General features: G+C 42.2%; 1 protein-coding gene across 14 annotated transcripts in view; it reads right to left on the bottom strand.

The window, feature by feature from the left end:
• Positions 1-24,452, bottom strand: part of NEK11 (NIMA related kinase 11) — a 273,343-nt gene that overhangs the window by 43,374 nt on the left and 205,517 nt on the right. For 11 of the 14 annotated variants that reach the window (XM_027546332.1, XM_027546343.1, XM_027546323.1 and 8 more), the window contains one exon: positions 7,296-7,392. The exons of the other annotated variants lie outside the window; for them this stretch is intronic. In XM_027546332.1, coding sequence (XP_027402133.1) covers positions 7,296-7,392 — 97 coding nt within the window. The remainder of the gene's footprint in view (positions 1-7,295; positions 7,393-24,452) is intronic. 14 annotated transcript variants of the gene reach the window in all.

The following is a 24,452-nucleotide window of genomic DNA, read 5'->3' on the forward strand; positions in this document are numbered from 1 at the left end:
GGGTATCTTCATACCTGCCAAGCCAACCTGATAATCCACTGGCCCCTGGGTGGAGCACACAGAAGGGTCTTTCCTCACTCATGGGCAATAATCAGGGACAGTTTAATTGCTGCTCTGGTCCCACATAACAAAGCTGAATCAAACTGTTTCTAAGCAGCTTAAGTGAATCCTAAAACAAAGGTTAAGCTATTTACTGAAACACAGAAACACCCAGGACCCAACGAGGAAAAATTCACAATGCCTGACATTCAGTAAAAGATTACCAGGCAGACTGAGAAGCAGAAAAATGTGATCTATAGTAAAGAGAGAAATAAATCCATCAAAACCAACCCAGAAATGATACTAATGTTAAAATTAGTAGACATAGACATTAAAATAGTTATTACAATTCTACTCTACTTGTTCAAATAGAGGGACTAGTAAACATGTTAATCAGATACATGGAACATATTTTTCAAAAAGACCCAAATTAAACTTCTAGAGATGAAAAGTACAATGTCTGAGATTTAAAAATACACTGGATAGGATTAATAGCAGTTTAATAGTAGTTCAGTCATTGTAGTAGAAAAGATTAAATTGAAGTCAAAGCCATAGAGACTATACAAAATGAAACAGATGGGTGGGGATGCCTAAAAAAAAAAGAAAAAGAAATTGACCAGAGCATCCATGAGCTCTAGGACAACATCAAGAAGCCTGATATCTGTGTCATGCAGACAGTGGTTTGTTTTCCCGTGGCCTTTGCATGAACTGGCATTGCAGAGGTGATTCAGGGTTGTGGTCACCACAAAGGGCTCCTACCCCTCCAGGTCCAGATGTTTTTCAGGGCATCAGCATCCAGTGGGAGAAACAGGCTCAGAAGCTCCCTAGACCTTCAAGTGTTCTCCATGGCTTCTCCTTCTCAGGCTGGGCTTTGCGAGGTAGATTCCAGCCCTAAAACGTGGTTTCCCTGAGTAAGACGATGGAGGCCACTCCTATGCATGTTGTCCACAGGCACTAACACAAGCTCCTGACAGGTTCCTCAGAGCGAAGTTCAGTCTCAGAATTTCTCAGGTACTGAGTCTCTAACGCTAGACTTCGTGGGTCCAGAAACCTTAGGGACAACTGCTGAGCAGCCTGAAACTTAACCCCAAACCTGGGTCTCTTTGTGACAATTCTGTGGGCATGAAGGGATTCAGAACTATAAAGGTCTAAAACATGACTCTTCAGTGATCTGCACCCATATCCACAGCTACCACCCAGTTAGGCGTGGGGTCTGTGATGCATCCACTTATGTGATATCCGCAAAAGGCAACACCATGAGCACAAAAAACAGATATGTGGTTCCCAGGGGCAGGTTAACAGGAGAGACAGACACAAAGGAAGAACACAAGGGAAGTTTTAGAAGTGAGAAAACCATCTTTCAGTCTTGATGGTGTTGATGTTTATGTAACTATACGTACTTATCAAAATTGACAGAACTGTATAATTGAAAAAGTAGATTTTATTGTATGCAAATAAAAAAGTGATGCATTTGTCAAATCTCATAGAACCATACTCTAAATAGGGTGAGTTTTACTATTAATAGATATAAATGACCTCTTCCTTAATAAAATAAATAGAAAATAAGTAAACAAAAAAGTCTAAAAATCGAGGCTCTAAAAGCATACATATGTAAATATATTTTTATATGATACTTAGCTTTTATTGAACCCAACTCATATTCTGCCAGTAAACTTCTCCCAGGGTCAATCCTCCTGAATAGGTACTTCTCAAATTTTAATATGTACATGATTCTCCAGAGAGCTTATTAAAATGCAGATTCTGATTCTGCATTTCTCACAAGCTTCCTGGTGATGCCCATGCTGCAGGTCTGCTGGCCACACTTTAAGTAGCAAAGCCAAGGGGCACCGTGAGATCACCTGATATATAAAGGCCAAAAGAACCAGTTACTCAGATTGAACAAGGCCTCCTTGCGTGACCCACTGCCTCGGCTGTGTGAGTTATAGGATCTGTCCCTCGGCAATAGCGTCACTTACTCACTGCTGAAAGGTGACTCACCGTCACTCCCTAGGTCCTCCTCTTTGGTCTCCAGTGGAAGCCTGGAGCCAGGTGTGGAACTGAATGCAGGAGATGATTGTGAAGAAAGCTTAACAGAAAGCCAGAAACTCCTATCCTGAAGGCAGAGATTTCAGGAGGTCCACAAAGCCATAGAGGCCCATTTATTTACCCGCCCAGCCAGCCAGCCACCCACCCATCCCTCCATCTATCCACCCATCCCTCCATCTAACCATCCACCCATCCATCTATCCATCCACCCGTCTATACATGCATACGTACATCTACGTATGAATAGCAACATCTCTTCAAATGTCAATTGAGATTACTCAGCCAGAAAGGAAGTCCACACTTATTCCTTGTGATTCTCCAGATATTGCAATGACTTTGAGTGGTATCACCTAACAATTGCTCAAAGTGAGTGCTTCCCAGGACCCAGCAGGGCATTCCATTTGTGGATGGTCTCCCAGCAGGAGTAAGAAGTGGCCTCTACTGGAAGCTAAGTGTTGGAGGATGGTAAACGGCTGGTTTTTATATTCAACAACTTCCTGACATTTCCCCAGTGAATTGACACTTCTTTGTGCATGCAAAAAAAAAAAAAAAAAGTGCTATATAAATGCCTTCACTGACAGCTTCTCTGCCCACAGATGCCCACAGGTATAAAACATAACATAGCAGGCTAACACATGACAACACCTTCAGATATTTGCTTAGGGATTTTCAGAAGGAAGCAACCACACGTCTATCCAGAGTCTATTTTAAGTCATTAACTTTTATCGAGCACTTACTCTGTGCCATAAAGTACCCTAAGTGCATTTCATATACAGGTAACCCCAACTAACCCTCAGAGCAACCCCACAAGGTGGGAACCATCACATTTTACAGACGAGAATTCTCAGGCACAAGGAGGTTGGGTAACTTGTCCAAGGACACAAGCTAGTAATGAGAAACAGGGACAGAAATCCCAGCAGTTGTCCCCAGGCTCAGGCCTTCCCTCCTGACTGCTATGCTAGGGTTACCCTTTGCCTGACACTGCATGTATGAATGCTTACTGAGCCCACTGCACGACATCATCACTTGTTCCTCCCCACTTCCCTACAGACTTCCCTCTCTCACCGTAGGACAGGATGAGGCCTGGTACCCGAAGTCACATACACAGAAAGGTTCATTTTTACCTAGGTCCCACCTTTCTTACGTGAAGATGGGGAAAGCTGTGAAGGAAGCAAACTTGGTTAAGGAAACCAGGGGTTCCGTTTGAACATCCTGAGTTTGAAATGCTCCCAAGGGAAGATGTCAGAGAGTAAGTTAAAAGCCACATGTTCAGTTCAGTTCAGATGTTACTGAAAGTCACATGTTACTGAAAGATTAAAGATGAAAATATCTGATGAACAGTGCATACATGCATGCATCTGAGTTGCTTCAGTCCAGTCTGACTCTTTGCAATGCTATGGACTATAGCCCGCCAGGCTCCTCTGTCCATGGGATTCTCCAGGCAAGAATACTGGAGTGGGTTTCCATGTCCTCCTCCAGGGGATCTTCCTGACCCAGGGATCAAAGGGATCAAACTGCATCTCTCACATCTACTGCATTGGCAGGTGGGTTCTTTACCACCAGTGTGTCACCTGGGAAGCCCCTGATGGATGGTATGTTCTTTACCAGCTGAGCCACAAGGGAAGCCCTGGATGGTATGTTCTTAAAAGCAACACAGAAGAATAGATGGTAGTAGAGACAAAGCAAGGTTTGCCTTGAGCTGTTGATTGTTGAATTGGTTGATGAGTCTGTTGGGATTAATTATACTATTCTGATGGCTTTCATATATGTCTACAGCTTCCAAAAATTAAGTTTTAAAAAATTCAGGACATAGAATCACTTATATAGGATACCATAAAAAAAATTAGTAACTTGGATCTAACTATAAGGAAATATCAGACAAATAAACTGACTGTACTGTTCAAAAATGTCAGTATCATAAAAGACAAGTAACTGAAGATTTGTTCCACAATAAATAACACCAAAAAGGCATGAAAATCTGTGATCCTGGTTTGTATCCTGGATCAGAAAAAAAAAAAAAAACTGCTGTAAAAGCCATTATTAGGGCAATTGGTAAAATTTGGATCTGGATCAGTGTATCAAATAATATATCAATGTGAAATTTCTTAAATTTAGCCATTTACTGTGATTATATAAAAGACTGTCCTTGTTCTTAGGAGCTGTACTTTTAAATATTTAAAAGTGAAGAATCATGGTGAATGAAACGTATTCTCAAATTACCCTGTAATAATAAGAATAATACTTTACATGTATAGATAGATATAAAGAAATTATGTAATTGTGGCAAAATGATAATTGGTGACTCTAGATGAAGCAGATATAGGGGTTTATTGTGCTATTCTTACAACTTTTCTTAGGCTTGACAGTTTTCAAAAATAAAAAAAGAATACAGTCACCTGATGTAATTAGTATCCCTATAATACATTCTTTGTGTTCCCTTCCTTATATTCTTTGAAACAAAAAGCTATCTTTTTGACCCTGTAGAGATTGGTACCAGATACTTGATTTTTCTTTAAGAACCTCTTTTATGTATCAATTTTACATGCATTAAGTTACAGACTCATCACAGCAGGCCCTGCATGCACTCCCTGGCTGCCAGGGATGTCCCTGAGGGTCTCCCCTCAGCTGTCAGCCCCTCCTGGGATTGCCTTGTCTTAGTCCCTTTCCAGGGTGGCCCACATCCAGTGCTTGGTTAACCTGGGTTGTATGGGCCTAGCCCTCTCCCCTCTGCCCAGTGGAGCCCTGCAGGGCAGGTCCAGCTTCAGAGCTCTCTGCCAAAGCAGTGGAGACCTCCACCAAGACTGTCTGCTTCCTTTGCCCTCCTTCCTACAGGTGTTGGCCTCCAGGACACCCTACACTTACCTCCTGCACAAAATCCCCACCCCTGAGTCCACTTACCAGGGAATCAGCTATGGCAATAATGTGATGACCATTTTGCAGATGATAAAACTGAACCTTGGAAAAAAACTCACTTGCCTGAGCTCAGAAAGCCATCTCCTGGTGGAACTAAAAGTCAGACTCCAAGTCTGCTGGGCTCCAGCTCCCTCCTTCTCTTTATCCTTCAAATCCTATGTCTATGTTAATGCTGAAGCCAAGTTCCTATTTCCCCCAGAGACATCCTCAAATTCCCTTTCTCATCTTGACACTCTCACCATCTGCTCTGTTTGGCATATGGCTATGGTCCCAGTTGGGGACTTTTCTTAACCATCACCTCTGATTACATAACCACTGTGCTGTTATTTAGCTTTTCAGTTTGAAGTCCGGTGCTTTCCCTACATTATAATCTCCCTGGGGACAAATGTCATTTATTGTTCTTTGAATTCCAACAGTTGCTGTCCATATGTTGGGGATGCAGCCAGTACATTACCACGTAGGGAAAGAACCCACAATTCCCATCTTTTTCTGGCTATGGAAACAAACATCCTCAGAAGATCCTTAGCTCTGCAGCCTCAATTTCCTCTTGGCCTGTTCTGGAATGGTGTGGGGCTTTGTGATGTGGAATATAAGGGGATAACACATTATTCTGCCAGAGGAGCAGTACCATCCATGGGGGAGTAGCTCAAACTGTATCAGTGAGCCAGGAAGCACTTGGTCAAATTCAATCAAGCATAAAGAAGTGAACAACACATCAGGAATAAAATCACTGGAATGCAACTTGGTTGCTTTTTTTTTTTGGCAAAACTGCTTTTATTTTAATTATTTAAAGCATTTCATAATGTGCTAGGAAATGAGATATTGTGTCCTCTGCAAAAGTGATGAAGTCTTAGATCAAAACTCTAAGACTACAACACCACGTTATTAAATTTTAAGGGTGAAATAAGTGAGTTGCTTTTCTTGCCTTTGAAGATTATTGACTGGGAGATTAGCAAAGCCTTCTCCATAATCTCCTCCCAGAAAGAATGAGCGGAAGGAAGGGCAGATGGGAAAGTTTCACCCAAATTCCCTCACTTCCAGATCTTGGGAATCTTTGGTGCCATGGTAACTGTGTTACTAGGTGACCACTCAGGTACAGGCAAGACTCGAAAACAACAGGCATCTAAACATATTATCAGCTCGAGGTTTGCAAACAATTTTCAGTACTTTTTTTCTCCTTTGTTTCCAAATATCAGCCTGGAGGGATAATGTGTTGTACTATAAGAACAATATAAGTGAAAATCAACTGAAGATAATTTTTATCAAACTTCCTAACTATTCAACCAGCACCCATATAGGAAGTAGATTTTAGAGACAAGTTTCTGAGTTGGAACATCTATAGGAGTGGTATACAAACCATACAGCCCACAGGCCAAAGCTAACCTGCTGTTTGTTTCTGTATATCTTGGAAGTTAAGAATTGTTTGAACATTTAAAATGGACATTTAAAAATGGTTGGAAAAAATCAAAGGAAGAATAATACGTAGTGACACCTAAAAATTATATCAAATTCAGACTGCAGTTTGAAAACAATATTTTACTAAAGTACAGCCATACTCAATAATTCATATTGTCCATAGCTGCTTTTGTGTTACAAGAGCAGAGCTGTAATGGTAACAGAGATAACTGGCCCATGAAACCTAAAATATTCACCATGTAGCCCTTACAAAGAGAGTTTCCTGCCCTTGATCTGGAGATAGGAGTTGCAGAGAAGTTAGATTAGGAGGCTGGGTCCCTTCCCTGCCAAGAAGTTTATAACAGGTGCTGTCATAGTTTGTTTAGTCTGCTACAACAAAATAGCATGTGCTCCATGGCTTGCAAACAACAGACTTTTTTTCCTCACAGTTCTGGAGGCTGGGAAGTCCTAGAACAAGGGGCCAATGTGGCCCCCTTTTGGTGGAGGCCCTCTTCTGGGTCACAGCTCAGGGCCCTGTCACATGGCAGAAGGGGCTGGGATCAATCTGGAGTCTCTTTTATAGTATGTCACTAATACCACACCCGAGGGCCCCACCCTCATGATTTAAGTACCTCTCCAAAGCCCCACCTACTAATACCATCTCCTTTTGGGCTTAGGGTTTCAACATATGAGTTTGAGGGGAAACATGTTCAGACCACAGCTAGTGCCTTCCATGCAGATTCAGGCCTCTTCAGCTGAGCTACGTACACTCCATTCACTGCTGCTTCTATAATAGAAAAGCATGGCTGTGGTCTCTGTGGTGGCCAAACAGAACAGCATCACATGACTGATATGTTCTCACACATTGCACTCTCTGAGGGGTCGGGCCATAGGCTACTTACTCCCGCATGTGTTTCATCCTGGTCCTGGCCATTGCACTGTTGAAAATTGTTGGTTCTGAGGGTGTGTCTGGAGCTGAGCTGGTGACAGTCCTTGTGTCTGAAAATCAATGCACAGTCCTTATTGACTCCATCAGCACTTCAGCAACTTCAAGGCAACAGTCAAGGACAATCAGAAAAGAAGCTATTTCACCTCTGCCACAAGGTAATGCCACGTTCATTAGAGATAAATTCAATTATGACATGCCTATTAAAGAATTTATTCCAAATGACAAGATTATTTACAGTTTTAATATGTACAAGGAATTCCGGGACAAAGCCTCTTTCAGGAAGGATTATTTAAATAAATACCATTATTTTAAAGATGGCCTTTTTATACAGGGGGAAACCAATAGCCTTTGGCCACTATCTTTCAGAAGCTATGGAATTTGTTTTGATGCCTGAGGAATTTTTTCTAATAAGTTTAGTTTTCCCTTTATTTTAACCTCACATCTGAGCATTAGCTTTTTTGCAGTGGAAGGTAAGATGCTGACCAGGGAATAATCTGAAGCTTTGAACTTCAGCAGGATGGAGCAGAAGGCCAAAGTTGGGTTTAGGAGGTAAAGAGCTGTTAATGAAAGCTGCAGAGTTAGGAAATCTGTTGAGAGCCAGTTTTTTTTTTTTACCAAGATACCTTGGAGACTCTTACAGAACAGGTGAGAACTGGTGGGGAGAAATACTCCACCCACTGAAACAACACTGCTTCCATTAAGAAGCTAAGGCTGCCCCTAAGTGAGGGGCTGGGTCATCAAAAGTCAGATCTTCATGTGGCCTGAGGGGGGCGGGCAGAGTCCTCTCTGTGTCTTCATCCCTCAGAGCCCCTACAAGGCGCCTCATCCCATCAGGAGAAAACTCTTGAGTCCTAAGATTCATTTAGGAACTATATCCATGCAGTGACTTTGTTAGAGCAGGTACCCATTCTGTGAAACTCCTGCTTTCCCCTTATAACACACATGACTGTCTGCTTTTTGGACCAAACAAGGAAGTGAGGGCCAACTCCCATTCTGTGGGAGCAAAATTAGTACAGCTTTTTCCCTCTATTTTTAAATTAAAAAGACCAAATGCAAATTCTATTATTTTTTACCCCCCGCCTTCTTTGTATACTCCTCTGGGGGCACACAGCCCCACTTTGAACTTTGTGTTTTTACAGCCACCATCAAGATGAATATAACCTTGCTTCACTTTGTCAGAATCTCTGGTCTTTCCTCAGGCTCCATCCCTAGATGCGGAGTCACTGGTAAGAACTTTGTAAAGGGCACATTACAATTAGCTAAGTAAACTGCATGTCCTGCCTAGTACTTCATAGGTAAGTACTAGGGCCTGATGGCTCCCTTTGCTCTTACTCAGGAGGCCACCCTCCAACTCTGAGAGAAACCCATCTCAGTCTCTGTTACTAGAGATGGCTTCACAGCAGCGTTCTCTCCCAACGGCTGCTTCTTCCCAGAAAAGGCTCTTGTGAGGGGGTGATGGGGGAGGCAGAGCGGTTCACTTCATATTCATGTTGGTTGCTTTTTATAACCATCTTTTCTAGAACCTAAGAAGTTACGAAAACAACAAGCACACCATGCCAAGTAACATGCAAGCTCAAAACCCAGTTCTGCCAAGGTAGAAAGGAAGGCTATGTTTCCCGTCTCACCCGGAGCAAGTTGGCAATTCTTAGGGCTTATGCAAGGAAAGGTCAAAGCAATTTCCCCAGAGCTGCAGCTTATTTTAATCTGGTTACTGCTCCCTTCAATAAGACCCTCAGCATCACGGGGAAAGATGCTAAGCCTTGAGCCCAAGAGTAGAGGTTGGGGTAAAGAGAATTTCAAGCAACAGTCTTGGCGAAGCTTGGTGCTCAGAGCAACTCTTTTCACAGTGTTTCCTATTCACCAGCCTTTCTCCTTCCACTTTCCAACATGAATAGCAGTTGCTTTACGTCTAAGAAAAGAACAACATGTTCAGCAACCACAATAAAGAACAGCTGGGCCGAGTCACAGGCTTCCTCTAATAGGTGGTCACTGAGTCTTGGAGTATATTCTAGACCACTGCTTCTCAAACTCAAGTGTGATTCGAATCAGCTAGGGATCCTGTTAAAATGCAAATTCTGACTTAGTATGTGTGGGTAGGGCCTGAGATTCTGCTAGGCCCTACCCACATGTTTCTAATATGCTCTCAGGTGATACCAGTACTGCTGGACGTGGGACCACATTTTGAGTAGCAAATGTGACAAGCTAGCTATGAATTCGTGGGGTCCAGTGCTATCTGACAATGCAGGACTCTTTGTTTAAAAAGCAGGAGAAAAGCTGGTTTCTTTTCCTGCATTTATATAGGGACCTGTCCTGGTGTTTTTTACTGGATATTTATTTCATGTCATCTTCCCTTGGGAACTGGGCTAGCAACTCTCAAGAAGAGTGAAAACCTTCACAAAGACCCAAAGGCCCCCTGATTCCAGCCCTCCAGAAGTCATGTCTGGCTTCCCTTTCCCCGACCCCAGCAGAGGTGGCAGTGGTGGGGAGGGCAGTGTTGAGGAGGAGGTTGTGTTCAGAGGACTCTCTCCAGGGACGAGGCCCCAGAGGAGGCTTCGAGACCCTGCCATATGTCCCACTGTCTCAGCAGACTTTATTCATAAAACATAAATTCAAAAATAAGATTATTAGGAATTCATTAAAACCCCTCCCGAGCCTGGAGCCCTGTGTTGGTTGCATGCCCATAAAGTTCTGGTTCCAAAGGTCTGCTGTCTTGATGTTTTTTAAAAAACAATGAATCCTCAATCCCTAGGTTGATTTTTTAAATTATTCTTCTTTGTTAATTTCAACGGAGTTTTCATGCACTTGCACACAGCATGTACATGTGAGATGCCCACACCATGTCGGAGGCTCTCATGGCAGCACGGATCGGGAACTCTATACTCTCACCTCTCCCAGGGCTCTGGGAGCCACAGCCTGGGGGCTCAGCCTCTCCTGAGTCTGTCCCTTTCTGATCTACCTTTGATGGGTCCTCACCTTTGATTCATCTTTAGCTTTTTCTAAAAACAGTGGATCCTGACAAGGAGCATGGCTTAGACATCACTCTTCTTCTTTCAGGGTTTCTAAGACTGAAGAATGTCCACCAAACAGAGTTTATACCTACAGTGATTTTTTCAAAGAGGATATGTGCACAGTGAGGGTAGATTTTAGAGAAAACTCCAACCACTCCATCCTTCCTGTGGGACGTTCTGAAGGTACTTGGTCCTGTGTACTCTGAGAAAAGTCCTGAGGGGTGTGCTACGTGGCTGAGACCCAGGGGGTCTTCGAGATTGCAGCCAGAGAGCAGCAGCAGATCAGTTGGCATCCATGCCCTGCCTCTTCCACCCACTCCCTGCCTGGGCTGTGTGCTCTGGAGGAGGGACTGAAGAAAGTGAAAATGTCAGTCATTCAGTCATGTCCGACTCTGTGTGACCCCATGGACTGTAGCCTGCTGGCTCCTTTGTCCATGGGATTTCCTAGGCAAGAATACTGGAGTAGGTTGCCATTCCTCCTCCAGGGGATCTTCCTGACACGGGGATCAAACCTGCGTCTCCTACATTGCAGGCAGATTCTTTACCACTGGGCCACCTGGGAAGCCCCTCATTCAGTAGAACAAAGAGCCAAAAGTGCAGTGATTCCTTTGGGCCCTTCTACAGAAGGGAGAGTTTTCTGGCTGTCCTTAGTAAACCAGAGTACCATGTTTGCTGTCTTGAGTTCAGTCTGCTCTTCTCAAGACAGACAACTCAAATAATTCTATGCAAATTCATTCCAATTCATCAAGGACAACAATAGCACCGACAATAATGACTAAACCTTTTTTGGTGAATAAGTGCCGTGCCCTGGGCATCATCTCATGGGAGGTTCCCAGGAAGTAGGTACATTTTTTCAATGAGGAAATCAAGGTTTAAGATATTCAGTTCCCATAATGAATACCCTATGCAGCTGGGGCTTGACGCCAGGCCTAGAGTCTGCTCAGCCACGTTTACAAGTCCCAGAGGGAATACCCACTTCATGGTGACCACTGTGCTGGGAGTCAGCCAAGGTGCTCCTTGCCATGTTTTACTTTCCAGGACTCTTCACTCCTTCTCCACTCCCCTGCCCTTTTCAACTAGTTACTGACTCCTTGACCACAGAGATTATGTCCTGTTCATCTTTTTTTGAACTTCTTATTCTAAGTGTACAACTCAATGGTGTTAGTACATCCATGATGTGCTACCATTACTACTATCTCCAAAACTTTTTCATCACTCCAAACAAAAACTCTGTAACCATTCAACAATAACTCGCTGTTCCTCCCCTCCCTAATCCCTTGATGATATCTGAAGTACTTTCTGTGTCTGTGAATTTTACTGTTCTAAATAACTCATATAAGTGGCACACAATATGTGTCCTTTTATGCCTGGCTTATTTCACTGAGCATCATGTTTTCAAGCTCATCCACATTGTAGCCTGTGTCAGGACCTCCTTTTTATGGAAGAATAATATTCCACTGTGTGTGTGTGTATATATATATATATATATATATATATATATATACATATTCATTCAATGGTTATTCATTCAACAGTTGGACAGTTGGGTTGTTTCCACAACAAAAGATAAATGAGCAAACAAAATGAGTGTTATGACTAATGCTGCTGTAGGTAGTTTTACAGAGGTCCTTTGTCAGGTTTAGGAAATTCCTTTGTATTCCTACTTTGGTGACTGTTTTTATCAAGAAAGGGAGTTAGATTTTGTCAAATGCTTTTTTGCATCTATTGAGATGGTTATATAGTTTTTGTCCTTTAGTCTATGTATTACATTAACTGATTTTCTGATGTACAACTATCCTTGCAGTCCTGAGATAAATCTCAACTGGCCACTCTATATAATCCTTAAAATCCGTTATTTTTTAAAATTTCTGTGTTTGGTTTGCTAATATTTTGTTGATGATTTTTGCATATATAGCCATAATGAATATTGGTCCAGTTTGTTTTTTTTTTTCTTGTGATATCTTTGGTTTTAGTATCAAACAAGAGCCTCACAGAATGAGTTGGGCAATGTTCTATTGTATTCTGTATTTTAGACAAGTTTGTGAAACTGGTATTAATTCCTCTTTGAATGTGTAGTGGAATTCACTAGTGATGCAGTGTGGGCCTGGTGTTTTCTTTGTTGAAAGTTTTAAAATGACTAATTTGACTTACTTGTTATAGGCCTATTCAGATTTTTTTCTTGAGTCAGTTTCAGTAATTTGCATCTTTCTAGAAATTTGTTCTTTTATCTGATTTATCTAATTTTTTGCCCTTTGTAATTTATCCTTGTAATTTCTTTAAAGTTGGTAGCAATGTCTCCTTTTCCATTCCTGATTTCTTAACTGTCTTTCTTAAAGATTGACCAATGTTTTAAACCTTTTCAAAGAGACAATTTTTGGTCTCATTGATGTCTTCTATTGTTTTTCTCTTCTTTATTTCATTTATTTCCACTGCAGCCTTTACTATTTCCTCCCTTTTGCTCACTTTGGGTTTCATTTACTCAAGTTTTTAAGTTCCATAAGGTAAAGTATTTATTTTAGAAGTTCAATAGGTAGGAATTAAAATCAAAGTACCAGGCTTCAGGTTTGGGGACCACAGTCATCATTCTGTCTCTAACATCACAAGCAGCATGGTCCTCCAGTCATCGCCCTGGGCTTCAGTTTCCTCACTGTATATTTAAGTGTTTCATTAGACTAAGGGCCTTCTTTCAGTTCAAACATTCTATGACCTGTAAGACATATCCCCAGACCTCCAGGGTTATAGACTTTAATTGGGAAGGTAACACACCAACAAAGATGAAGAGCAATCAAAGGGATCAAATATGAAGAGACAGATGGCTGGGACCAACAATGAAAGTCACAGGCTTTACTGAACATCAGGCACCATCATTCTGGAGTCACTCCCCACCTGGGAAATGTCGGCTGGTGAGGCTTGATACCACCCCACGGGAGTGTTTTGACAATGATGAAACAAAAAGATCTGAAGAGACATCAAGCAACTAGAAGCTGTGTTTCTTAAGAATGCACAGCACCGCTCATGATAGTAATATTGTCAGGATCCCTCCTACTTCTATGATCTCTCTTAAATAGCAAAGCTATTTTCCCTGCAGAAGTGACAGCTTGATGATCCTGACATTTCACCAGGAGAGATTCTTCTCTCATTTCTTCCAAAGTTTCCCTTTATTCATTCCAGTTGCTGGATGAATGACCTTGATTATAAAACAAAAACCTGCATTTGCACTTCCTGCAGAACAACCTACCACACGGGTGATGAGCTGATGCAGGCACCGCAGGGTTGGATATTTTGGCAAACGAGCTCTCCCTTAAGTTCCTGAGACACTGCTTAGTCAGGAATCCTCACAGACGCTGTCCTTGGTGCTCAGCATGTTTAGAATTCTTCTCACCTCATCTCCTTCAACCTCTCTCTTTCTCTCACTTGCCCACAGAATACTCAGGGTGTCCTTGACAGACACCCCTCTCTGCCCAGATTACTGCAAAGGTACAGCTTCATGGCCCACAATCTCTTTCTCCTCTGGGACACTGTGAGAGCAGTTCCACTTACTGAGAAGCTTAGCTGACCGACATCTTTGTGGACACCTTTCCTTGAGTATCTACCGTGATGATACTGGACCTCAGGGTTGTCGATACAATGGGCCAAGAATCTTTGAAGCAGGTTGGTCTCTGCCTTCACTTATCCCAACACCCAGAGGTGGAGTTGTAGTGCCCAAATTTCCTTTCCAGGAAAGACGTGTTACCCAGCTGGTGGGAGTGGGGGACACAGACAGATTGCAGCCACCATCCCTGCAGAAGCGGCCTCAGTGGCAGAGCCACAATGCCCAGAGTTATGCCCTTCCTATGTGCCCCTGATATGAAACAACTCATCACGGTTGAGGTAGAAAGCCTGATCATTTTGTCTTGCACAGACAACCTGAGTTCTGACCCCCACAAGGGTTCAAGTAAGGCTTGTCAGGCCTGCATCACTTTGCAGCTTCTCCTCCGCCTTATCCTGCTTCCCTTCCTTCCTGTCCACAGAGGCCCATCCAGAATAATGTCCTCCCACCCAGCTCCATGTCAGAGGCTTCTTCCCAAAGAACCCATGACATGTGGGGATGGGGGCTGACGGACAGGGGGCATGCAGGTGGTTGTCTTGAAGCCCTCAACACAGTGAGTATTTGATGAGTGATAATAAAAATGACAATGTAACCTCCCCCAGCCCCACTACCATCCCCAGCTCTCTCAGAGAACTGTTTCTATAGGAACAGGGCAGAAGTCAGCAGCTAAGGAAGTTGTTGCCAACCCTGCAGCAGCAGCTGAGTCCAGCCAAACCCCAGGAGGAGGCTGAAAAAGAAAGCAGACAGGCGGAAGGGAAGAAGATGGCCCAAGAGAGAACTACCTCCAGATGTTTCCAGTAGGAAGGTAGCCGGGGCACATAAGGATGAGTGCGTGAGCTGCCTTAGGCAACTGCGGTCTGGGTCCTGACTCTATGATGTTTGATCAGTTACAAAACTTCTGTGACTCAGTTTCCCTACCTGTACAAAAAAAAAAAATCTGCATTTTAGGGCTTTAGCAAAGCCTAAATGCGATGATCTATATGAAAGTATGTTGCTGTCAGTACATGTATGCTGCCTCCCTGGCCCCCAGGGTCCTCACCCCACTGCTTTGCACAGGGTGGTTTCTCAATAAATAAATAGCACCCCACTGCCTCTATCAAAATTAATTAGTTGGAAAAACAGTGGGCCAGCTTGGAGAGGAAACCTGCTACTCACAGGGGAGATGATAAATACCAGAAGATAGGAAATAAACTTTCTATTTTTATTACATAGTTATTTCACACAACAAATATTCAACAGAATTGCATGGAAGATTAAAAACAACAGGAGTTCAGGGGTTTGCAAATGGCCATTTTCTTTTGAATACATCAGAAGAGGCCTCTAAGAATAGTACCTTTCAACTTAAAAAAAATAAATAAAAGAGGGAGTGTCTATTTTAGGATTGAGGCAGAGCAATTAAATGTGCCATCAGGGTAAGAGGTTTATGGAGGCCAGACCCTAACTTTTTCAGCTGTGCTTACCTTGAGGAGACAGTAGCCAGCGTTTGGGAGTTTCATTATTCTGGGGTGCTTACATGGAGAATCAGCTTTAGAAAAAAAATCTGTTTTTCTGTAACAGAAGATTGAGCTGGCTTTCAAACTGACTCAAATGTTTAAGGTAAGTACATCAGAACTCCCCTCTTCTTTCAACAGAAAAGAATCACAGAGGTCACCCATGGTCATTGTGGATAAATTAGAAAACACGGAAGGGAAAAGTCCCTCAGAGAACCATTAGTATCACTATGGTATTTCTTGTGTGTGTGTGTGTGTGTATGTATCAACTATAGTTTATTTCTTAACACCTCTCATGCCAATGAATATGTAACTACATCATCATTTTTAATAAACTGAGAAGAACTTCTTTATTCTAGAAGACATATTAGCCCTTACTGCTAGGCATTTATTTTGATTCCAATTTTTACTATTATAAACCACACTGCCCTGAGAATCTTTGTATATATTTCTCTTTACACACAACTCTGATTATTCCTTTAAGATAAATCCCTAGACACAGACTTGCTGGGTCAAAAAATATTTTAATCTTTCAGGTTAGTTTAACCTAGATGTTGAAAGCCAAACTTATTCTAGGTTGTAATTAACACTGTTTTCAAGAGGGTCACAAATACATTAAAGATGCAATGTGAGGCACCTTTAGTAAAAACTTCATTCAATTTATGAAAATCTAAAAATCGAATATAAGCATTTTCTTTATAAAGCCTTAGCTGGAAGTGAGAGCCCAGTGGTTCTCAAAGTCTCTGAACCAGCAGTATCAGTATCATGTGGGAAAATGTTAGAGATGCAGATTTCTGGGGCCCACACACGCCTATTGAATCAGAATCTCTAGGGGTGGTACCCAGCGATCAGGTTCTCATGCGGAGTTCATCACTTCCTGCCTGGAGTTCTTGTTATTTGGTCTAGAGATAACGATAAACCCAGAAGTTCCCTGAAAACATGAAGTGTGTCAGATACTGCTCTGTGAGCCCTATGATGGTTTATGTCAGAAAATACTTGATAAATGTGTCATCATTTGTAATGCAGGCTTACATTTCCAACTTTTCACATAAATAGACTAACAGAACTTTTAAATGAACTGGGTAAGAAATCCTCTACCCTGAAAAATGGGTGGACAGTCTTCTGTCAGTGACACAGCTTTATTGACCCAACCAGAGTGGCCTCAAAAAGCAACTGGTCTGGTGCATAATCACTGCTGATACAATAGCTTGACACTGCCCCCTTGAGAATGAGCTGCGACTAAAGTTCAAATGGCCAGGATGACTTGTCATTCACTGGGCCTCTAACACCCACCTCTCTCTGGAAGGCACTTCGATGGCCATCTGTGCCGCCTGCACACACACCCAGGAGCATCACTGATCCTCTTCTGGGGCCAAGACGGATGACAAGAGACCGTGTCCCTTTCACCCTTTCTAAGCTGATGGTGTGGAATTCAAGTCTCAGCTGGAGACTCAGCTGAGCAGATTCAGGACCAAGTTTTCTGCTTCTGCATGTAGGCATTTCATGGAGTCTATCTCCAGCTGGCACTGCTATTGGCATCTATTCAGGAGAGCACGCTGGACAGCTTCTTACCTTTCCATACAGCATCAATCCTGACAACTGCTGCCGAAGCAAACAGCTTCTTCTGCAGTCAGCAGCACAGAAAAGAACTGAAGAATACCCCGCCTCCTCCCGTTGCTGATCACCTACTCCTGTGAAAGACAAAAAAGGGGCTGTATCCACAGGACACTGCCCAGGCCATCTCTCCTCCACATACCTAGGCACTTTTAAGGTCTAGCCTTATCGTTACTGCAGTACACAGTCATTATTATTCTAGACTTCACATTTCCCCTTCCTGTGTATGAGAATCCTCTTCTTCATGAGACAGAGTCCAGCACCCACAAAAGCAGCTATAGATGCCAGAAGGTCACTTCCCAGCCTCCGCGCCATCAGGAAGCAGGCACACGGCCAGCCTCTGAGGTGCTCCCCAGACTTACTATCAGAAGTTGCACGGAGGAGGAGTGCAGCTTGAGGAAGCCATGCAGACAGGGGTGGGGCTCCAGCCAGGGGCAGCCTGGCCCCCACGCTCCACGACCATCATTTGTAGCCTTGAGGATGCTCAAGCTGCCCTAAGGAGCCACAGGTGGAGGGGAGCTGAGGCCCCAGGCAACTTGCAGTGCAATTGAGTGAGTGAGTGAGTTGCCAAGAGGTGTCCTCCAGCTCCAGTCAAGTCATCCCATGATCGCTGTCCTAAGGACATCTGACTACAACCTCGAGGAAGACCCTGAACCAGCACTCCACAGCCAAGCAGCCCCTGGATTCATGACTCACAGAAACCACGAGAGGTACAGAGGACTATTGCTGTTTTCTGCCAGTGTGTTTCTGAGTAGTTGTTAATGCAGCCACAGTTTAAGCATCAAGTTTTTACAGAGGGTCAGGATAAGAAACTAATATATGAAGAATGTTTATGTTTCCTGTTTGCTGTAGAAATATGTTGCTAAGTTTTTGTAAAGACCTTAATAGACATCTACATTTTGTAGATGTCCTTTGGAGATGGATAAAAAAATCTTAATTTTTTTTAAATTAAAAAAGAATTGAAAAAATTCATGTGAGAAAATGCATGTCAGAGGATAGGAATATTTGAAAAAATATGAAAATTAAAAGATGAATGTCTTCTCAGACTTTAAAACATTCCATAAAGGCAGTGTAATGAGAACACTCTAGTACTGACAGAGGATTAAGAAGCTAGATCAGTAGGCCAAAAACAGAGGCAGAAATAAATAATATCCAGGAGTTGGAATACAAAAAATAATTTAAGTGGAAAAAATAGATTTTATTGGTGTAAAAACCTCAAGTGTGTAAAATAAGACAATAGCAATTCTAGAATGAAATTTAGGAGGCTATATAGAAAACACTCTTAAAAAACAGTGGAGGAGGAATGAATTAGGAATTTGAGATGAATGCATACACACTACTATATATAAAATAGATAACCAACAAGGACCTACTGAATAGCACAGAGAACTATACTAAATATAGCCTACAAGAAAAGAATTTGAAATCCAAATCACTGTTCTGTGCACCTGAGATTAACATAACATTGTAAATCAGCTATACTTCAGTAAAAAAAAGAGGGAATAAATAAAAATACTGAATCACTATGTTGTACACCTGAAAAACTTTTAGATTATACTTATACTGTTTTGGTCAATTGTACACCAACAATATTTGAAAAAATTAAGCTGAAAAACTTTAAAAAAAAACAGAAAAGCTATTAATATATAAAAGTCAAGTAACCTTTGCCTACTTAAAAAACAAAAAATTCCCCCACCAAAAATCCAAAAGATACAATAAACAGAATTAATAGACATAAAACAGACTAGGGAAATTTTGCTACACATATGATAGAAAAGGGGGTATTAATATTTTTATAATAATTCAGCTTAATACATTGAACACTAAGTCAAGTGCAACGGCAGTGACTATTTCCACACAAAAGAACATGGGATATTAAAGATCCTAATAAATACCTTTTACAAAGAAAAGACTTTGTTTAGGAAAAATAATAAAAAGTAGCTACCAAGACAGTTCATGCCATATTCACCAGTGTGATGATCTGAATTGCTCACCATTCTCAGTCAGCCTGTTCCTTCTGCCTGTTCCTAGATCTGTTTCTCCCTGTCCTGTCCTTTCCACCTGCAGGGCCTTCCTCTCCATCTTTTCATGGCCACATCTATCCTCACATCATGAACAGTCTCAGATGCTGCCTTCTCCTTGAAACATCCTTGGTGGCTCCATCCCCCAACTGAAAGCCATCCCCCCACTTTCTGAATCCTTATTCTCTTGTTATGTAGTTATTTAGGCCCTTGTCTTGGTTATTCTCCGAAATCTTAAGCCTTTAATGGCAGGATCCAGGCCTAACACACCATTGCCATCTACTACATTCCTCTACAAAGTATATAAACTTTGATGAAATCCTAATGTGCAAGTAATAAAGGAATAAATGACTGCTGAGTTTCTTTCTTAGCTAGGTAAACTTGATTCCTGGAACTTTTTTGTAGACAATAGGAAAATACAGAAAGTTCTTTGCTAAGAAGATGCTACTAAGAGTGATTAAAAGTACTGTTTTAGGAATGTATTTAAATTACAAAGCCTTTTTCTACCTCCTTCCCATCACCACACACCTGCCAAATGAATGTGCCTGGCATGGTAGCAGACATATAGCAGGTTCTCTGTAAATCGCCACTAATTCTGAATCTATTTTAATCTTTCAAGTTTCAAAGAACTTCTAGAAACTATTAAATTTTTATCAGATATAAATCTATAAAGACAGAAGGGATAGTGGCAAGTTTTGCGCATGCACAGCAAAATGATCCAAGTGGTTTTTAATCCAAAATATCCCTCCTCTCCTCCGGATGCAGTGGTTTCAAAGCGTCAGTAACCAAAGATAAGACACTATGTTGAAATCACTCTAATTATTACATGAAATTCTTTTCTGTCAAGGTGAAAAGCACAATAGTGAAAGGTTAAATGGCTGTCAGTCATCCCTACATTTAACAGCTTAGAGTCTGAAGAGCTTAAGCAAAGGAAGTTTTGAAGGGATTCCAAAGCTCTGATGTCTTCTCTGGTCTCTATCAGTCATATTGTTTAGTGGAGATTAAACAGTAATTACCAACGTTCAATGGAAGAACTGAAGGGTAACAAATTTCAAAAAGCCAAACTGATCAGACATGTTAACACACTAAAGAAATCATAATGGACAGTGAGGTTTGGAAGCATCTCTTGGGTTCTAATGACTTCTGTGACAACATCCTGCTTGGAGGTACAAAACAAGCCTTTTTATAAATAGTTCACCCAACTTGTATCATTCTGCTGATGACTTCTCTATAGAAGTACAGCTAATTTCCCAGTCGTTAAAAGGACTAAACTTCATTTGTTGCCTTGGTTCCTAATCTGGTTACTAAGAAACACAGAGACAGAATTTTCTTTTTAAAGGAAAACAGAGGTCATCTTTGGCCTTTACTGGCTAGTGATGGGCCTGAACAGTTACTATAGCAACACCATGTGTTGTCTGCGGAATGAGAGCCCATAATCAGTCCCCCATCTCAAGTCACTTCTTTCAAAACATCCTACTTATTGTTTGTTAAAGCTGATTTTTTTCTGACCATGCTTAAGAACCAGTGGTACCCTAGTCCACACAATAAAGTTCAAGGTCCTTAACCTGGCACCAAGGTTCCCCATGGGCTTGGTCCTGTGCATCCAGATTGCTGATCCCTTCCTCATACCTTACACTGAAGCAGCACCAGCCTTCTTGACAGTTCCATGGATACACCCAGTTGTTTCATATTTCTGAGCCCTCTACTGCTTGATCCTTTGTAGGGAACACTTCCTCTTTCTGACCACTTGGCTACTCTACTTACCTTTTCATTCATTCATCGAATGACTCATGAAAATTACTGTGTGCCAGGCTATGTGCCAGACTCTGAAAACACTGGTGTGAATAAGATCTTGTCCTGGTCCTCATGGACCCAGGCAATCATAAGCCTTCGCCTCCTCTGTAGAGCTTTGCTCCAGCTGCATATCCAGAGTGGACCCCTCCTATCCACCTCCCTTGTTCCCAGTATGTGTTATCCTCCTCACAATGCCCTGTAATTACCTGCTCCCTGACTAGACTGGGAGCTCATCAAGGGAGGGACCTTGTTTTCTCCATCACTCTGTGATACCTGGCTAATCATATGTGTGTTATAAACATAATAGGGAAGAAAGGAGGGGTGGGGAGATAGGTAGCACATTTCAACCATCAAAGCTGCATGTTTTGAAGCATCTGCCTTCAGTGAAATGGCTGTTGCCTGCGTCTCTGGCTGTCCCCCAGACACCCCAGGCATTTCTGGCCTTTCCTATTCCCTTAAAAGGTGTTTTGTTCTCCTTTCCTCACCTAATTCTATCTAGGATCCCTTAGCATTCTGTTCATGACTGGCCTTGCCTTCTTGTACTCCATGGGGAACTTTGAGGGGAATTTAGGGCTTCAGAAATGGAAGTGCCTCCATTTGGGAGGGTATGTCCTCCATGCATAAAAGAAGCGCCAAGTGGGTGACACGGTTACCAAGCTTTGTGCTGGTCTATCCAGGACCACACTTGGTGGCTGGGACCATGCTGCAAATAGGTTTCAACATCTGAATCTTCATACAGTGCCCCAAACCCACCTAAATGTCTGACACAGATGCTGAGGATGACGAACAAATACAATATTGGTTCCAACAAAGCTCAGTAACTCTTGTATACAGTGCCAGATAGCCCAGCGGACACTGACATAACTATAAAAAGAATAAAATTCCTAGAAGAAGCTATTTTCATTTTGGCTTATAATCAAGTTCTCTATAATTTTAAGAAATATATATATATAAAGAAATATATATATTTTTAGTTTTAGTAGCATTTTGTTTGAATTATAAATTAGGGTGGATGGGCAGGATAAGAATCTCAGGGCTTCAGGGTATTTAATCCATGGCTCTCAAAGTATGGTCTGGATCCAGAATATCAGCATCACCTGGGAACTTGTTAGAAACAAATTCTAAGGCACACAGTGCATCTGCATCTTCCAAGGCCTTTAAGTGATTCAGATGCCTGTTTAAGTGTGAGAACTACCAGTTTAAAGGCTGTAACCTGACCTTGATATGTTCAGGAGACTCAGATACTGAACCTGAAATTCAAAAAGCCACCTTCTAATTGGGGATCCCTTGAAGCTCCACAATGTTTTCTTATCCACCCTCTCCACTCTCCAGGGACATAGGAAGGGGAGGCATCCCTGCCCCTGTTTCACATGGAAATCAAACAGTCTGGGGTAAACCGCTGCCAGCAGCATCTTCAGGGCAACAGTTACAACATACTTGGTCCAAAGAACCAGAAGGATATTTGCATCTGTTGTCCCTCCTCTCTTGTCCAGGGTTGGCAGAAGCTCTTGAAAATGTTTGTGAAAGATAATTAAGACCTGGCATGCTCAATGGGCAACTGGATATTGCCATTGCACAGGCTGATGCTGCCTGTGAGTAAAGTGTGTCGATCATCAGTTCAGTTCAGTCGCTCAGTCGTGTCCGACTTTGTGACCCCATGGACTGCAGTGCGCCAGGCCTCCCTGTCCATCACAAACTCTCGGAGCTTGCTCTAACTGATGTCCATCGAGTCAATGATGCCATCCAACCATCTCATCCTCTGTCGTCCCCTTCTCCTCCGGCCTTCAATCTTTCCAAGCATCAAGGTATTTTCCAATGAGTTAGTTCTTTTCATCAGGTAGCCAAAGTATTGGAGCTTCAGCTTCAGCATCAGTCCTTCCAATGAATATTCAGGACTGATTTCCTTTAGGATTGACTGGTTTGATCTCCTTGCAGTCCAAGGGACTCTCAAGAGTCTTCTCCAACACCACAGTTCAAAAGTATAAATTCTTCAGCACTCAGCTTTCTTTATGATCCAACTCTCACATCCATACATGACTACTGGAAAAACCATAGCTCTGACTAGATGGACCTTTGTCAGCAAAGTAATGTCTCTGCTTTTTAATGTGCTGTCTAGGTTTGTCATAACTTTTCTTCCAAGGAGCAAGCGTCTTTTAATTTCATGGCTGTAGTCACCATCTGCAGTGATTTTTGGAGCCCAAGAAAAAGTTTCTCACTGTTTCCATTGTTTTCCCAACTATTTGCAATGAAGTGATGGGACCAGATGCCATGATCTTCATTTTTTGAATGTTGAGTTTTAAGCCAGCTTTTTCACTCTTCTCTTTCACTTTAATCAAGAGGCTGTTCAATTTCTCTTCACTTTCTGCCATAAAGGATGGTGTCATCTGCATATCTGAGGTTATTGATATTTCTCCCATAAGTTTTGATCCCAACTTGTGCTTCATCCAGTCTGGCATTTCGCATGATGTACTCTGCATATAAGTTAAATAAGCAGGGTGACAATATACAGCCTTGACATACTTCTTTCCCGATTTGGAACTAGTCCACTGTTTCAAGTCTGGTTCTAACTGTTGCTTACTGACCTGCATACTGATTTCTCAAGAGGTACATCAGGTGGTCTGATATTCCCATCTCTTGAAGAATTTTCCACAGTTTGCTGTGATTCACACAAAGACTTTGGCATAGTCAATAAAGCAGAAGTAGATGTTTTCTGGAACTCTCTTGCTTTCTCTATGATCCAACAGATGTTGGCAACTTAATCTCTGGTTCCTCTGTCTTTTCTAAATCCAGCCTGAATGTCTGGAAGTTCTTAGTTGATGTATTGTTGAAGCCTGGCTTGGAGAACTTTGAGCATTACTTTGCTAGTGTGTGAGATGAGTGCAATTGTGCGGTAGTTTGAAAACTATAGAACTACTGCCCAATTGCATTCACTGTCAGTCATGGAGGGTTCCTGTTTAAGTGTCAGGGCTTATACTCTGACATACCGAAGCTTCTATTGCCCCTTGGATCCTGTTAACATTCAGACATATATCAAAAACCATGACGGTTAATAAGCTCTAACTGTGACTGTGGTTGACAAATCTCCCAAAGTGCAGTTAGAGCAAAGCAACTACTGCCTACCTGAGCAATCTCATGCCCAGTGAGACCACATGAGGGGGTGTCTTCATGGCTCCTATGTAATGGCAAAGAAGCTCCTGGAATCCAGAAAGCCATCATACTCTCATCTGCAATGAGCACCTCCCCAGACAGGTGTTTCTGAGGCTTGCTGCCCCTCATATCCGTGTCTGGCAGGCCATTCCTCCCTGTCCGCCTTCCTACACACACTTAGGAGTTTAGCTTTCACCTTTCCCTGTTCCTAAATCACTCACCACTCACCCATCTGTTTTCTGTCTTCTCAAAGTCACTAACAGCCCTCATCTGCTCCCACCTCTTCTCTGGTTCCCTTTGTTTCTGAAGGTTTACATCAGATTTATTCCATCGTTGTCACTTCGGTGGCACTCCTGGCAGAGATGAATGTGTATTTTTATTCCAAGTCCTAATGCTCACTTATAAAATCATACGGTCTTGAAGGAAATTTAGATATCATCTATCCAA

This window comes from Bos indicus x Bos taurus, chromosome 1 (genome assembly GCF_003369695.1).
Source record: "Bos indicus x Bos taurus breed Angus x Brahman F1 hybrid chromosome 1, Bos_hybrid_MaternalHap_v2.0, whole genome shotgun sequence".
Classification (NCBI taxonomy): domain Eukaryota; kingdom Metazoa; phylum Chordata; class Mammalia; order Artiodactyla; family Bovidae; genus Bos; species Bos indicus x Bos taurus.